The sequence below is a fragment of the Acinonyx jubatus genome, chromosome A3 (genome assembly GCF_027475565.1).
Source record: "Acinonyx jubatus isolate Ajub_Pintada_27869175 chromosome A3, VMU_Ajub_asm_v1.0, whole genome shotgun sequence".
NCBI lineage: Eukaryota > Metazoa > Chordata > Mammalia > Carnivora > Felidae > Acinonyx > Acinonyx jubatus.
The window spans coordinates 23,252,376-23,266,049 of NC_069388.1; the positions used below are offsets into that span (position 1 = coordinate 23,252,376).

At 48.4% G+C, this 13,674-nt stretch overlaps 1 protein-coding gene across 2 annotated transcripts; it reads left to right on the forward strand.

Moving 5' to 3' along the window:
* Positions 1-6,999: 6,999 nt before the first annotated feature.
* GDF5 (growth differentiation factor 5) lies at positions 7,000-12,733 on the forward strand. 2 transcript variants are annotated; one of them, XM_027069941.2, is made up of 2 exons: positions 7,000-8,262; positions 11,066-12,733. In XM_027069941.2, exons 1-2 carry the CDS (start codon positions 7,878-7,880, stop codon positions 11,938-11,940), a joined length of 1,260 nt encoding a protein of 419 aa, XP_026925742.1. In that variant the 5' UTR covers positions 7,000-7,877; the 3' UTR covers positions 11,941-12,733. The 2 variants fall into 2 exon arrangements, with proteins under 2 accessions (XP_026925742.1, XP_026925741.1); XM_027069940.2 differs by having other exon boundaries at positions 7,010-8,502; positions 11,066-12,729.
* The last annotated feature ends 941 nt before the right edge of the window (positions 12,734-13,674 follow it).

Genomic DNA, 13,674 nt, shown 5'->3' on the forward strand with positions numbered 1-13,674 from the left:
TTGATTGAGTACCTACTATGTGCCAAATCCTGAGCTAGACCCTGGAAGAGACCCAAAGAACAATAAACACATGGACCCTGCTTCAGTTCACAGACTCACATGGGAGGCAGGCAAATACATGCATATTGCACACACAAACACACTAACTCTTATAAAGAGGGAGTTACTGGCTTCATAGAGGTGGTGATACTACCACCTGATTGTGAAGGGTAAATCTGCTGAGCAGAGAAAGGCAGGGAGGGCACTCCAAGCAATGTGCACGGCAGAATGGTGTGCAAGGGCATAGCATTTTGGGGAATGTGGGGATTTTCTCTGGGCACTCCTTTTGCTGATTCTACCACTTGGTTGGATTGTATGAATTTTCTTGGACTGGATTATTAGATAATAGTACAGTCCCTTTCATCTGCTGGATATTTTCCCCCCTGGCCCCACCCTGCCTCAGCTTGACAAAGTCAAGCTGTAAGTAACTGACTCATCCAAGCCTGACATTTCTTGAAGTGGGTGGCATCTTTGTACCACCACTCAGGACTTGGGCAACAAAGGATGTTTGTTGACAGCTCCCACAGGACCAGGTCCTCTCCTTCCTCAAAAAATGAGCCCTTAGTTATATTTTAACCTGAGACTTTATCTGCTGCCTCATGTGACACAACAACTAAGCTCTAAGATTCCAGGCAGGAGGGGCGCCTGAGTGGCTCAGTCAGTTGAGCATCTGACTCTTGATTTCGGCTCAGGTCAGGATCCTAGGGTTGCGGGATTGAGCCCCACATCGGGTTCTGTGCTGAGCGTGGAGCTTGCTTGGGATTCTCTCTCTTCCTCTGGACTTTTCCCTGGCTCTCTCTATATATAAAATAAAATAAAATAAAATAAAATAAAATAAAATAAAATAATAAAATAAAATAAGATATTCCAAACAGGAATCAGATGGAAGAACATAGTCAAAAGAGCATTAGGCTTGGAGGCAGACACACTCGCCTGGGTTTGAACTGGCCCTGCTTTATGTCTTTAAGCAATCAACCTCCCATCTCTGAGCCTCAAATCCCTAAGTGCAAAATAAGGGTAATAATACTCACCCATTAGGATTTTATATGCAAAATGAGAGATAAAATTAGATGAAGGGAGGGGGGAGTAGAAGTCTAGCAAGAATCTGAACTTTCTGAGTTCGAGAATGACAAGAAGAAGAAGAAAAAAAAAAAAGAATGACAATAAGGTTTTCAGGTCCCAAATATTAACAGTGATGACCTCTAGGGAGAGACTAGGGAGCACTGTGGAGGGGACTCGCTCTTTTAATTAAAAAGCTTTGCTATTGTTTGATTTTTTTTTTTTACAATGAGCATGACTTTATTTTGTAATTAAAATATATTCAGTATGGATATCATACTTCAATAAAAAGTTTTTAAAAATATTGCATAGAAAGTCATCCAGGAGACTGATAAGAGCATTTGCTTCTGGGAAAGACTGGAAGAACTAGGCCTTTCTGTGTATTCTTTTGTACTCTTTGAATTTTTTTCATCATAAATTTCTATTATTTCGCTAATATGTATAATTTTAAAAGGGTTTTTAAGTTACTTTTATTTTTTTAAGTTTTATTTATTTTTGAGGGAGAGAGAGCACGTGCACAAGCAGGCGAGGGGCAGAGAGAGACACAGAATCCAAAGCAGGGTTCAGGCTCTGAGCTGTCAGCATAGAGCCTGACAGAGGGGCTGGAACTGTGAGATCATGACCTGAGTAGAAGTCTGGCACTCAACTGACTGAGTCACTCAGGCGCCCCAAAGTTACTTTTAAAATAAAAATATTAAAGAAAAATTTTTTTAAAGAATAAAAGTGAAAAATGTATGGTTACTTTACTCATGCCCCACACCTGGAACAGACAGAAACTCACATACACCTGCACACAGTTTCCAGATTGTAGTATCTGCAGGGAATGGTATGGATTGACCTAGGCCCTCCCTATGGAAAGGTGCAGTTCCCTAGAAGATCAGGTGGGGGAGCCATTGAGAGCTCACTGCAGAAATGCCCTAGGAGTGGCAGCTCTTGGGAAGTCTGAACAATACAAACCGAGGGCACCTGGGTGGCTCACCCACTTGAGCATCCAACTTCGGCTCAGGTCATGATCTCACAGTTGGTAAGTTCGGCCCTGCGTCGGGCTCTGTGCTGACAGCTCAGTGCCTGGGACCTGCTTCAGATTCTGTGTGTCCCTCTCTCTCTGCCCCTCCCCTGCTAGTGCTGTCTCCTTCTGTCTCTCAAAAATAAATAAACGTTGAAAAAAAAAAACAATGATATCTAGAGGAAGGATTAGGTGGCTGTGTTCTTGGGGGTGGGAGGGCTCTCTGGGCGCCCTAGATGGGAACAGCGTAGGCCCCACAAATCAGAAGAAACACAGGGGGAGGGTCAGGGACTCTGGGCCCTCTTCCCAACTATCCTTAATATGCAGAGTGATGATACCAGGAAAGATCAATCCTTCCTTGTTGTGGGACACGTTATGGATTCAGTCATGTGTATGGGTTGAGTCCTGCCTCTATCATTTCTAACTATGTGACCTACTGTTGGTCACTTAACTTTTCTGAAACTCAATGTCCTCATTTGTGAACAAAGATAGCATATTAATAACTGAATCCTTTTTTTTAAACTATAATTTTTGGAGCTCCTTCTGTATGCTGGTCACTGAAAGAAAGGTGCTTTATATGTATGTAAATATAATTTAGTTCTTAAAAGAAGGTATTTTTATCCTAATTTTAGACATAAAGAAATAGATTCAGAGAAGTGATTATTTTTAAGTAATTGCTCTCCTCATTGTGGGGCTTGAACTCACAACCCCAAGATCAAGACTCACATGCTCTGCTGACTCAGCCAGCCGGGTGCCCCGAGAAGTGATTTTTTAAAAAACTATAGATGATAGGGGCGCCTGGGTGGCTCAGTCGGTTGAGCGGCCGACTTTGGCTCAGGTCATGATCTCGCGGTCTGTGAGTTCGAGCCCCGCGTCGGGCTCTGTGCTGACAGCTCAGAGCCTGGAGCCTGTTTCAGATTCTGGGTCTCCCTCTCTCTGACCCTCCCCCATTCATGCTCTGTCTCTCTCTGTCTCAAAAATAAATAAACGTTAAAAAAAATTAAAAAAAAACAACTATAGATGATAGGTAACATTTATGTACTACTTACTATGCATGAAACACTATTCTTTTTTTTTTTTTTTAACTTTTTAAGCTTTATACCTGAGAAAGACAGAGACAGAGCATGAATGGGGGAGGAACAGAGAGAGAGGGAGACACAGAATCCGAAGCATGCTCCAGGCTCCAAGCTGTCAGCACAGAGCCTGATGCGGGGCTTGAACTCATGAACTGTGAGATCATGACCTGAGCTGAAGTCAGATGCTTAACTGACTGAGCCACCCAGGTTCCCCCAAGGTCACACAATTGGTTAGAGGCAAAGGCAGGACAACAAACTGAGTTGTCTGGTCCTGGAGGCTATGCTGTTAGCCATTGTGCTGTGCTAGACTGGCTCTGAGAGATGCTGGGAGGTTCAGATAGCATAATGAATGTGAAACCACTTTGAAAATTGCTTAGTGCCTGAAAAAAAAAGCTAAGGATTATTATTATTATTATTATTACTCAGTTCACTGCTTACTCATCTGTGAAATGGGGATAATCATACTCTGGCCTGCCAACTTTAAGAGGATGTTTTGTGGAGTGCCAATGAGATAATGGATGGGGAAACATATAAAAGTTAAAGGCTCTACATGGTAGAAGGGACTGTACAGATTATTTCCATGCCAGTGGCTTCCCAAGGCTCCTATCCTCTACCTCGAGTTTGACATTAATATTGCTGACAGGAGTGGGGGAGGTAGGGGGACATGAGGGACCAAGGGACTCTGCGTCCCAATAATTAAACATGTTGGGACTGAAGCACTGCCAGCGGCAGCATCTGGTTGTAATTACCAGAGGGGACTGAAGTGATTAGTCACCTTTATAGTGAGAGCCAGGTCGGTCCCCTGGATTTCTCCCTGGAGAGAGCCTTCTCAGCAAGCTCAGAGTCCCCTTTTCCTGCTCCCACCCCATTTCTGGAGTTCCCTGATCCTCAAACAATAGCCCCTGCTCTGAGACTCCTTCATGTCCCCAAAGTCCCAGCCCTGCTCTGAGACTCCCCCATGTCCCCAAAGTCCCAGTGCATTGGATGAGACCTTGACTGAAAGCCAAGAATACCAGAATTGCCCCCAACACTTTTTATTTCTTGTGTTTCTAGAGGCCAGGTTAGGATTCTTGGGTACAAAATGTATCAAAGCAGGAATTAGGCTTAAAAAGTAATTTAACCCTCCTGAACTTCAATTTCTTCACCTGCAAAATGTGGCTACCAGGAGCACCTTCATCACAGGATTATTGTGAAGATAAACAAGGTAAAAATACTGTGGACTACAAAGGCTAGAGTCTAGGGGTGCCTGGGTGGCTCAGTTGTTTAAGCGACCAACTCTTGATCTCAGGTCAGGTCTTGATCTCGGGGTCATGAGTTCAAGCCCCGTGTTGGGCTCCGCACTGGGCATGAAGTCTACTTAAAAAGAAAAAAAAAAAAAAAAAAGCCTAGAGTCTAGTTTACTTGAGTACCTGCTCAATTAATAGTAGCTATTATTATTTGTCAGGTGCTAAGCTAATCACTTTTTATGATTAATTTAATCGTATCCCCACAAAAACCCTATGAGGTAAGTACTGTAATGATTCTCATTTAGAGTTTCAGAGAGGTTTGGAAGCTTCCAAAAATCGCACAGCGCACTAAGCCATTTTGCAGAATGGCTTTTTTAGAATTCTAAACCAGGTGTGTTTGCCTCCAGGGCCCTTACTCTTTATCAAACTGTGTACAGGGACATCTTAGTGGTTTGATTCATTCATCCGTTCATTTATTCACTCAATCAAGTTTACAAAGTGCCTAATAAGTAGCAAGATAGAATCCCTCCCTTTAAGGAACTCAGAGTCCAGCAGGGAAGGTGTGATATGTCCACAAGTAACCACACCTGGAAGTAGAAAATTATGGCTTTTGTATATAAGGGCCAGTGGAGATTTATTCATCTATATAACACACACTGAGAATCTGCTATGTACTGAACACTATGCCCAGCACTGGGAATAAGTGAAAGATAAATATGGCACAATCTAATCATAATCTAATGGGGTAGACAGAAATTTAAATACGTTATTACAGTTGTAAGGAATTAAGTTGTGATTTTAAAAGTAGGAAAAAAGTAAATGGGCACCTGGGTAGCTCAGTCAGTTAAGTGTCTGACTCTTGATTTTGCTCAAGTCATGATCTCACAGTTTTATGAGTTCAAGCCCCGTGTTGGGCTCTGTGCTGGCCATGGGAGCCTGCTTGGGATTCTCCCTCTCTCTCTGCCCTTCACCCCACTCATGCTCTCTCTATCTCTCTCAAAATAAATAAATAAACTTTAAGAAATGTGCAAAAAGTACATAAATAGAGTAGAAGAAATGAGTTGTGTTCGAGACAGGGGACAGAGGCAGAACTGGGTAACCTCTGAGCCACCAAAGCAGAAAGGAGCACAGAAAATGTGTGATGACAATTCAGGAGCATGTATTTTCTGGTGGATGAGGGAAGGCTTCATGGAGGAGAGGGCACATGAGCTGGCACTTTTCAACAGGTAAGTTTTAGAGGGGAAGAGTTGGAACAGAGATATCCTGGAGACCTAGAAGCCAGTTATCAGGTAATTATAGTAGGACAGGCGGCGAGGAGAACAGAGATAGTGAGGTAATTGGGGGATGGAGAGGAGGGAGGAGTGTTAAGGATAACTGCTTAAATGGGGACAAGTCAAAGGGGGAGCGAAGTGTTGTGAATCTGGGTAATTAGAGGGATAGTAATGAATCCAGCTCTTCCTGAAAGCTCCCCCAAAAGGGTGATGGTGCCTTGGCCTTCTGAGATGGGGAGGTAGAGCTCTGCTAGGTGTTCTGACCCAGGACCACCTCATGAAGCTTGAAATGGCCAAGTCATGCTGCTGTGCTCTGAAGATCATAGAGGACCTGGGAGCATCACCATGAAAAGGCTGGTCAGGCACCTGCACAACCCAGCCCAGTTTCATCTTTCCTTCATCAAACACTCCATGTGCTTCTACTCTGTGCCAGGTGGTGCTGGGAAGCCAATCTGGGTGACCTTACGGTGCAAACAGATCTCCATTAGGCAGGCTCAAAAAATCCCATATTAAGAAGGAGGATTTCCTGGGGCCTCTGGATGGGTCAGTCTGTTAAGCATCTGACTCTTGATTTCAGCTCAGGTAGTGGTCTCACGGTTTGTGAGATTGAGCCAGGAGTCAGGTTCCACACCAGCAGCACGGAGCCTGCTTGGGATTCTCTCTCTCTCTCTCTCTCTCTCTCTCTGTCTCTCTCTCTCTCTGTCTCTCTCAAAATGATTAAAAAAAAAGAAGCTTTCCTGATTACTACTTCTACACTGCTTCTTACAGTGTGACAAAGTGTTATAGAGAAACATACAGGAAGGGGTAGTTGGCTCTGTCTGGGGATCAGGGAAAGCTTCCCCGAGGAGGTGAATTTTCAGCTGAAGCTTTCAGATTGAGGAGGACCTCCTTCAGTTGTGGGAGTTGATATTTCAGGTGAAGGGAACAGCTCTCCCCCATGAGTCCTGCTGGAATTCAGACTTCTCCCAGAGCTACCAAAAAAACATCATGCGGGAAATAATTTTTCCAGTCTCCTGCAGGGGTCGCTGCTGCCCCAGGCTGAGGCTGTCACCTCTCGACTGCCCCAGTTGTTTCCAACAGAACTCAGAGTCTGTCTTTGCTGGGGTAGTAGTGAGGTACACTCTGGACCTGCTTCCATCGAAGGAGTGGGCTCAGGGGTAGCAGTCCCCCCTGAAGCCTGAAGAAATCATCTGAGCTCTGTCAATGGCACTTGGGGGGAGGGGTGTAGTAGGTACAGATATTTTTCTGTCTCTGGGTCACCACAAGTTTATTAAAATAAAAGCAACTGTGGGTAAATGCTGCCATCTGTGCTGCCCCCCCCCCAACAAATCAGGCCCCAGACTAGACACAGGGGTTGAAGCTGCTTTAAAACACCCCAAGGACTTAACTGAAAACCCACACTCCCCATGCTTCTGGGGCTTAAGATCTTGAGCTCATTCCTCAGTATCTCTCCTCAGGAAGGTGGGGTGGGCTGCCCCGTGAGGTGGAGGTGAAGACCCCTGAGTCTGCTCCACAGACTGAGAGGCCCCCTAAGCCTAGAGCCCTGCTGCGGGGCTCTGTGCCAAGAGCCCCCGTGAGCCATGGCCTCGAAAGGGCAGCGGTGATTTTTTTCACATAAATATATCGCACTTAAATGAGTTTAGACAGCATGACATCAGAGAGTAATTAAATTGGTTTGGGTTGGAATTCCGTTTCCAATTCCTGAGTTCAGGTTTGTAAAAGATTTTTCTGAGCACCTGCAGGCGTGTGTGTGTGTGTGTGTGTGTGTGTGAAGTATTTTCACTGGAAAGGATTCAAAACTTAAAAAAAAAAAAACTGGAGCACACAGGCAGCATTACGCCATTCTTCCTTCTTGGAAAAATCCCTCAGCCTTATACAAGCCTCCTTCAAGCCCTCAGTCAGTTGTGCAGGAGAAAGGGGGCGGTCGGCTTTCTCCTTTCAAGAACGAGTTATTTTCAGCTGCTGACTGGAGACGGTGCACGTCTGGATACGAGAGCATTTCCACTATGGGATTGGATACAAACACACACCCGGCAGACTTAAAGAGTCTCAGACTGAGGAGAAAGCCTTTCCTTCTGCTGCTACTGCTGCTGCCGCTGCTTTTGAGGGTCCACTCCTTTCATGGTTTTTCCTGCCAAACCAGAGGCACCTTCGCTCCTGCCGCCGTTCTCTTTGGTGTCATTCAGCGGCTGGCCAGAGGATGAGACTCCCCAAACTCCTCACTTTCTTGCTTTGGCACCTGGCTTGGCTGGACCTGGAATTCATCTGCACTGTGTTGGGTGCCCCTGACTTGGGCCAGAGACCCCAGGGGGCCAGGCCAGGATTGGCCAAAGCAGAAGCCAAGGAGAGGCCCCCTCTGGCCCGGAGCATCTTTAGGCCAGGGGGTCACAGCTATGGTGGGGGGGCCACCAATGCCAGGGCAAAGGGGGGCACCGGGCAGACAGCAGGCCTGACACAGCCCAAGAAGGATGAACCCAAAAAGCTGCCCCCCAGATCGGGTGGCCCTGAACCCAAGCCAGGACACCCTTCCCAGACAAGGCAGGCTGCAACGCGGACTGTGACCCCAAAAGGACAGCTTCCTGGGGGTAAGTCACCCCCAAAGGCAGGATCTGTCCCCAGCCCCTTCCTGCTGAAGAAGGCCAGGGAGACTGGGCCCCCTCAAGAGCCCAAGGAGCCGTTCCGCCCGCCCCCCATCACACCCCACGAGTACATGCTCTCGCTGTACAGGACGCTGTCCGATGCTGACAGAAAGGGAGGCAACAGCAGCGTGAAGTTGGAGGCTGGCCTGGCCAACACCATCACCAGCTTTATTGACAAAGGGCAAGGTGAGGGGGTGGGGGGGCAGGGGCACGGCTGAGAGGGAGGGGCATCTGCATGCGTGGAGGGGCCTTTCAGAGCCCTGACACTGCACCGGTGGGAGATAGCACATGCATCGGCCTGGGGTAGTATCTGGGACTGACCCCCCACGTACTGGGTCTGAGGCTGCTGGCAAGTCAGAGCCAATCCCTGCAAGGTGCAGAGGGGGTTACTGAAGCCCAGAGAGGGGACAAGAACTGCCAGTTGGTGGCAGAGTCGGGGACCACACTCTAAGACTCTTACCAGGCCATGCTCTGTTCCTATGTGGGCTAGCCAGACTTTCCAGGCTCCAGAGGTTTGTAGGTTTTCTCAGATGGCAGAGAGAGAGATTAATCTCTAGAAACCCGTGGTTTGGCAAATCTGCCTTCAAGCTAGGGGGCAGAGGAGGCAGGATAGGTGAAGACAGCAAATGAGGCATCTGGGAGTCATGGAACGACATTTAAATGTATGATGTGGGGGGTGCAACAGACTTAGGGTCTTAACTCACAATGTGACCTTGAGGGAGTCCCTTTTCTCTTTGGTGTCTCAGTTTCCCCATCTGCACAATTATATGGGTATTGGACTGGGTGATTTCTTCCTTTCTTTTTTTTTAAGTTTATTTATAGGGGGTGGGGGGCAGAGAGAAAAGGTGAGAGAGAGAATCCCAAGCAGGCTCTGCACTGCTAGTGCAGAGCCTGATGCGGGGCTCGAACTCAAAAACCGTGAGATCATGACCCTCTGAGCTGAAACTGAGAGTTGGATGCTTAACCGTCTGAGCCACTCAGGCACCCCAAGACTGGGTGATTTCTGAGAGCCATTCAAATATGAACACTTTGTGTCCTGTCCTAAACACATCATTTTTATCATCAGCCCAGGAGGGTATCTGTTCCCTTCACTTCTTATGCTCGGTTAGCATTACTGTTTTGGCGTTTCCCTCTCCACTTGCTGTGTGATCTCAGCAAGTCCCTTCCCCTCTCAGGGCCTCAGTTTCTCCGTAAGTGTGAAAAGAGAGATGGATTACTTATTGCCATGGTTGCTTGCAGTTCATATGCTCTGGTTCTGTGAGTCTTAAGACTTTGCTGGCAGGGTGGGGGAGGGGTCAGATATTGGGAGAGGCTCCTCATTAGAGCCAGCCGGCCAGGCCGGTGGGGGAATGACAGGGTGGGAGGAAGCAGGAGGCAGCAGGTCTGGCTGGGGTGGGGGAGGTGGCCTGGCCGCCTGCCCAGCCGGGGAAAGCTGTGACCCCTTGGGGGCTCATAAAATAAGTCCTTGTGCCCCCCAGCTCTAAGGGAACTTGCAGAGGGGGAGATGGGGAGTTTAAAGGCCTAATTAGTCACCTTCTAGAGCAATGTATGAATGCTTCCCAATGGCAAATTGGTATTTAGGAAAGAGAGTATGCTGATTCAGACACACGGCAGAGTTTCTCATACACACACAGCCGTATGTTTATACATATACGCTGAATCACACACACATGTATGCATGTGAACACACACCTTCTTACATGTACACACGGAAACTTCTTACAGATACACATATATACGCAAGCACAATCACACGTGCACATGTCACTCACGTATACTTTACCTTTCATATTCACATATAAACCCAATCATATACACACACACACACACATGCACAAACTGTCACTTACACACATGCTCATATACCCAGCATGGTAAGACATGTACACACCAAAATCATTAGACTAGGAAGCAAGGGAAATTGGATTGTAACTTTATCATTAACTACCTGCAAATTACACAAGTCACTTTTCCCTCTCTGTGCCTCATCTGTAAAATGAGAACACCAAGATCTTCTTTAAGGTATAGTGGAAGCAGTTCAGGATTCAGTATAAAAAGTTCTAGACTAGGGGCACCCAGGTGGCTCAGTCGGTTAAGCGTCCGACTTCAGCTCAGGTCATGATCTCACAGTTCATGAGTTCAAGCCCGCATCAGGCTCTGTGCTGACAGCTCGGAGCCTGGAGCCTGGAGCCTGCTTTAGATTCTGTGTTTCCCTCTTTCTCTGCCCTCCCCTGCTCATGCTCTGTCTCTCTGTCTCTCAAAAATAAAAATAAGCATTAAAAAAAAAAGTTCTAGAGTTACAGCTCTGCTTTTTCCTAGCTGGGTGATCTTGGGCAAGTCACCTAATTTCTCTGAGCCTCAGGTTCCTCCTCTGGAAAATAGGGCTAATTATAATACCCACCCCACCTATCTCTCCAATGAGATATCATATAAAATAATAGATGGGAGAAGGACAGCTAGAGGCATCTCTGATACGCATTGTCTTTGACACAAACACCCAGAATCTTTCAAATCACCACAGCCACAGTTACAGATGAACAACCCTTGTTTATTTTGGTAGGCTGTTTCAGAAGCTCCCTTATTTTGAAAAAGCCTCTCGTGGTTTGGGTCTTGGCCTCTGTCAGAGTCGGGGAGAGGTCAAAGAAAGCTATCTCCAGAGGGGAGAGAGCTGTGGCCCTTCCCTGAGGCCTCGAGGTGACTGGCTCCCTTGGTGAGGTTGCAGGGAATGACTTCTGGGTGTTCTCTCTAGATGACCGAGGTCCTGTGGTCAGAAAGCAGAGGTACGTGTTTGACATTAGTGCCCTGGAGAAGGATGGGCTGCTAGGGGCCGAGCTGCGGATCTTGCGGAAGAAGCCCTCAGACGCGGCCAAGCCAGTGGCCCCCGGCATCAGGCGGGCTGCCCAGCTGAAGCTGTCCAGCTGCCCCAGCGGCCGGCAGCCGGCAGCCTTGCTGGATGTGCGCTCCGTGCCAGGCCTGGACGGATCTGGCTGGGAGGTGTTCGACATCTGGAAGCTCTTCCGAAACTTTAAGAACTCAGCCCAGCTGTGCCTGGAGCTGGAGGCCTGGGAACGGGGCCGGGCCATGGACCTCCGTGGCCTGGGCTTTGACCGGGCTGCCAGGCAGGTCCACGAGAAGGCCCTGTTCCTGGTATTTGGCCGCACCAAGAAACGGGACCTGTTCTTTAATGAGATTAAGGCCCGCTCCGGCCAGGATGATAAGACTGTGTATGAGTACCTGTTCAGCCAGCGGCGAAAAAGGCGGGCCCCACTGGCCACGGGCCAGGGCAAACGGCCCAGCAAGAACCCCAAGGCCCGCTGCAGTCGGAAGGCACTGCATGTCAACTTCAAGGACATGGGCTGGGATGACTGGATCATCGCGCCCCTTGAGTATGAGGCCTTCCACTGTGAAGGGCTATGTGAGTTCCCCTTGCGCTCCCATCTGGAGCCCACGAACCATGCAGTCATCCAGACCCTGATGAATTCCATGGACCCTGAGTCCACGCCACCAACCTGCTGTGTGCCCACACGACTGAGTCCCATCAGCATCCTCTTCATTGACTCTGCCAACAACGTGGTCTATAAGCAGTATGAGGACATGGTTGTGGAGTCTTGTGGCTGCAGGTAGCAGCACTAGCCTTCTGTCTTCCTGGCTGGCACATCCAGGATGCTGGTCACAAGAGCCCCTCCCTGCACTCCCAGAATCAGAGAAGTCGGGAAAATACAGCCAGGACGTCTACACAGCCTGCACGAAAGGGGATTCCAACAGCCTTGCTCTTACTCTCTGAGTGGGACTGGGTTAGAGATTCCTTTCTAGCCACAAGTCCCCTTGTCTGAGGATTTCTGCCCTTCTGCTGCTCTGACTGCCGGGACAGACCCAGGGAGACAGACTGAATGGGACTGAGACCCAGGAGATGTTGTTTTCCCCTGAGACCCAGCCCACAACTTCTCCTTACTTGGGCCTTGTTGGCTTCTGGACTCTCCAGGGAGGGCTCCTCTTGGGAAAGCCACACCTGCCATCCCCACCTTGAATCACCATTGTGCCTGGTGACTTTCTGCCCCTGGGGCAGATGAGATGCTGATTGGGCAGGGGTGGGCAAGACGGGAGAGGGCTCGGGCAGGGGTGAGGAGTGTGAGGCTGTTAGACTGTTAGATTAAAATGTACATTGATGAGATAAAAAGCAAAACTGTTACTAAAACGGTGGCAAATTTCTTGTTTACTCCAGGGGACCCAGTGACCTCCTCAAAGCATGACTGACCCACGGAGGGGAGGTGGGTTGCCTGAAGCAAATCAGGACAGACAGTACAAGCTGAGTAGGGCCAATGCTACCTCTAACCCCACTCCCGTTCCTTCCAAAGGCCTTTTGGTCTGGATCTCCATCTGCTTCTCCGGGGTCTGGCAACAGACTTAGGTTTTCTTTTTGACATTCCTCAATCAAGCTTATTGTCTCCTAAATGGAACCCTACATGGGAGGGAAATTGGGGGTTTCATTTCCTCTAAAATCATCCCCACCTCATTCACTACCTGCCCCCCTCCCCATATACTCACAGAATCCACTGGCCACCATTTAGAGGGCCCTCTACCTTTCCGTGGGGAACCTGGGCTGCCAGAGATCTCCTCCCCTGTTGAGGCATCTTCTTTTTGCCACTGACCACTGTTTCTTGAATGATCTTCTGTAGCTCCACTACCCTTCAGCTTAGCACCTTTATCACTCCTCCCCGCTCATCCATCACTTACTACCCATCACCCCAGCTCCAGAAACAGAGCTGGAGTCCTTCCCCTTTACATTTTATATTATACAAGTACATAATTATACATTTGATAAGCAACCTCCCCACTAACCTTAGGCAGACCAATGCCAGACACATCCTGACGTTTCCTGCTTGGGGCTTGGCCCAGAGTAAATGCCCACTTCTCTGTATCCACTAGAATTCTTAGTTGGGGGCATGAGGCATGAATGCTTGGGAGGGGAACACAGCCCTCTGGTAGGGGAATTTGGGCACCTAAGTCCTCTTTCTAAGGGCTTAGGACCAGGCTCTGCCTGGCCAAAGAGAGGGAAGACTAAGAGAAGGGAGTCTAGGCCTCCCCTTCCCACCCAGGGGGCCCCAACATTTTCCCCATCTCTCTCCAGCTGGGTCTTTGATTCCCAGGGCTCCTAGCCAAAGCTGTTTCAACAGTAAGGATTCCTGCCCAGCTATGGGCAGATCTTGTGTCCCTTCACTCTAGGCCCAAAACCTGTGTTGTCAGGACCTGAAACAAGAGCCCGGTGCAGGGGGCAGCCTACCTTTGAGCTGCCTCCCTGGCTTGGAGGCCATTACCTGTCCCTGAGGGGCCAGTCTGAACCTGGAACCTAGCCCTCCC

Bases quoted from the DNA above. Each gene is read 5' to 3' on its own strand.
- GDF5 (XM_027069940.2), top strand. From the start codon at position 7,878: ATGAGACTCCCCAAACTCCTCACTTTCTTGCTTTGGCACCTGGCTTGG. The intron at 8,503-11,065 runs GTGAGGGGGTGG...TGTTCTCTCTAG, and splicing joins CTTTATTGACAAAGGGCAAG to ATGACCGAGGTCCTGTGGTC.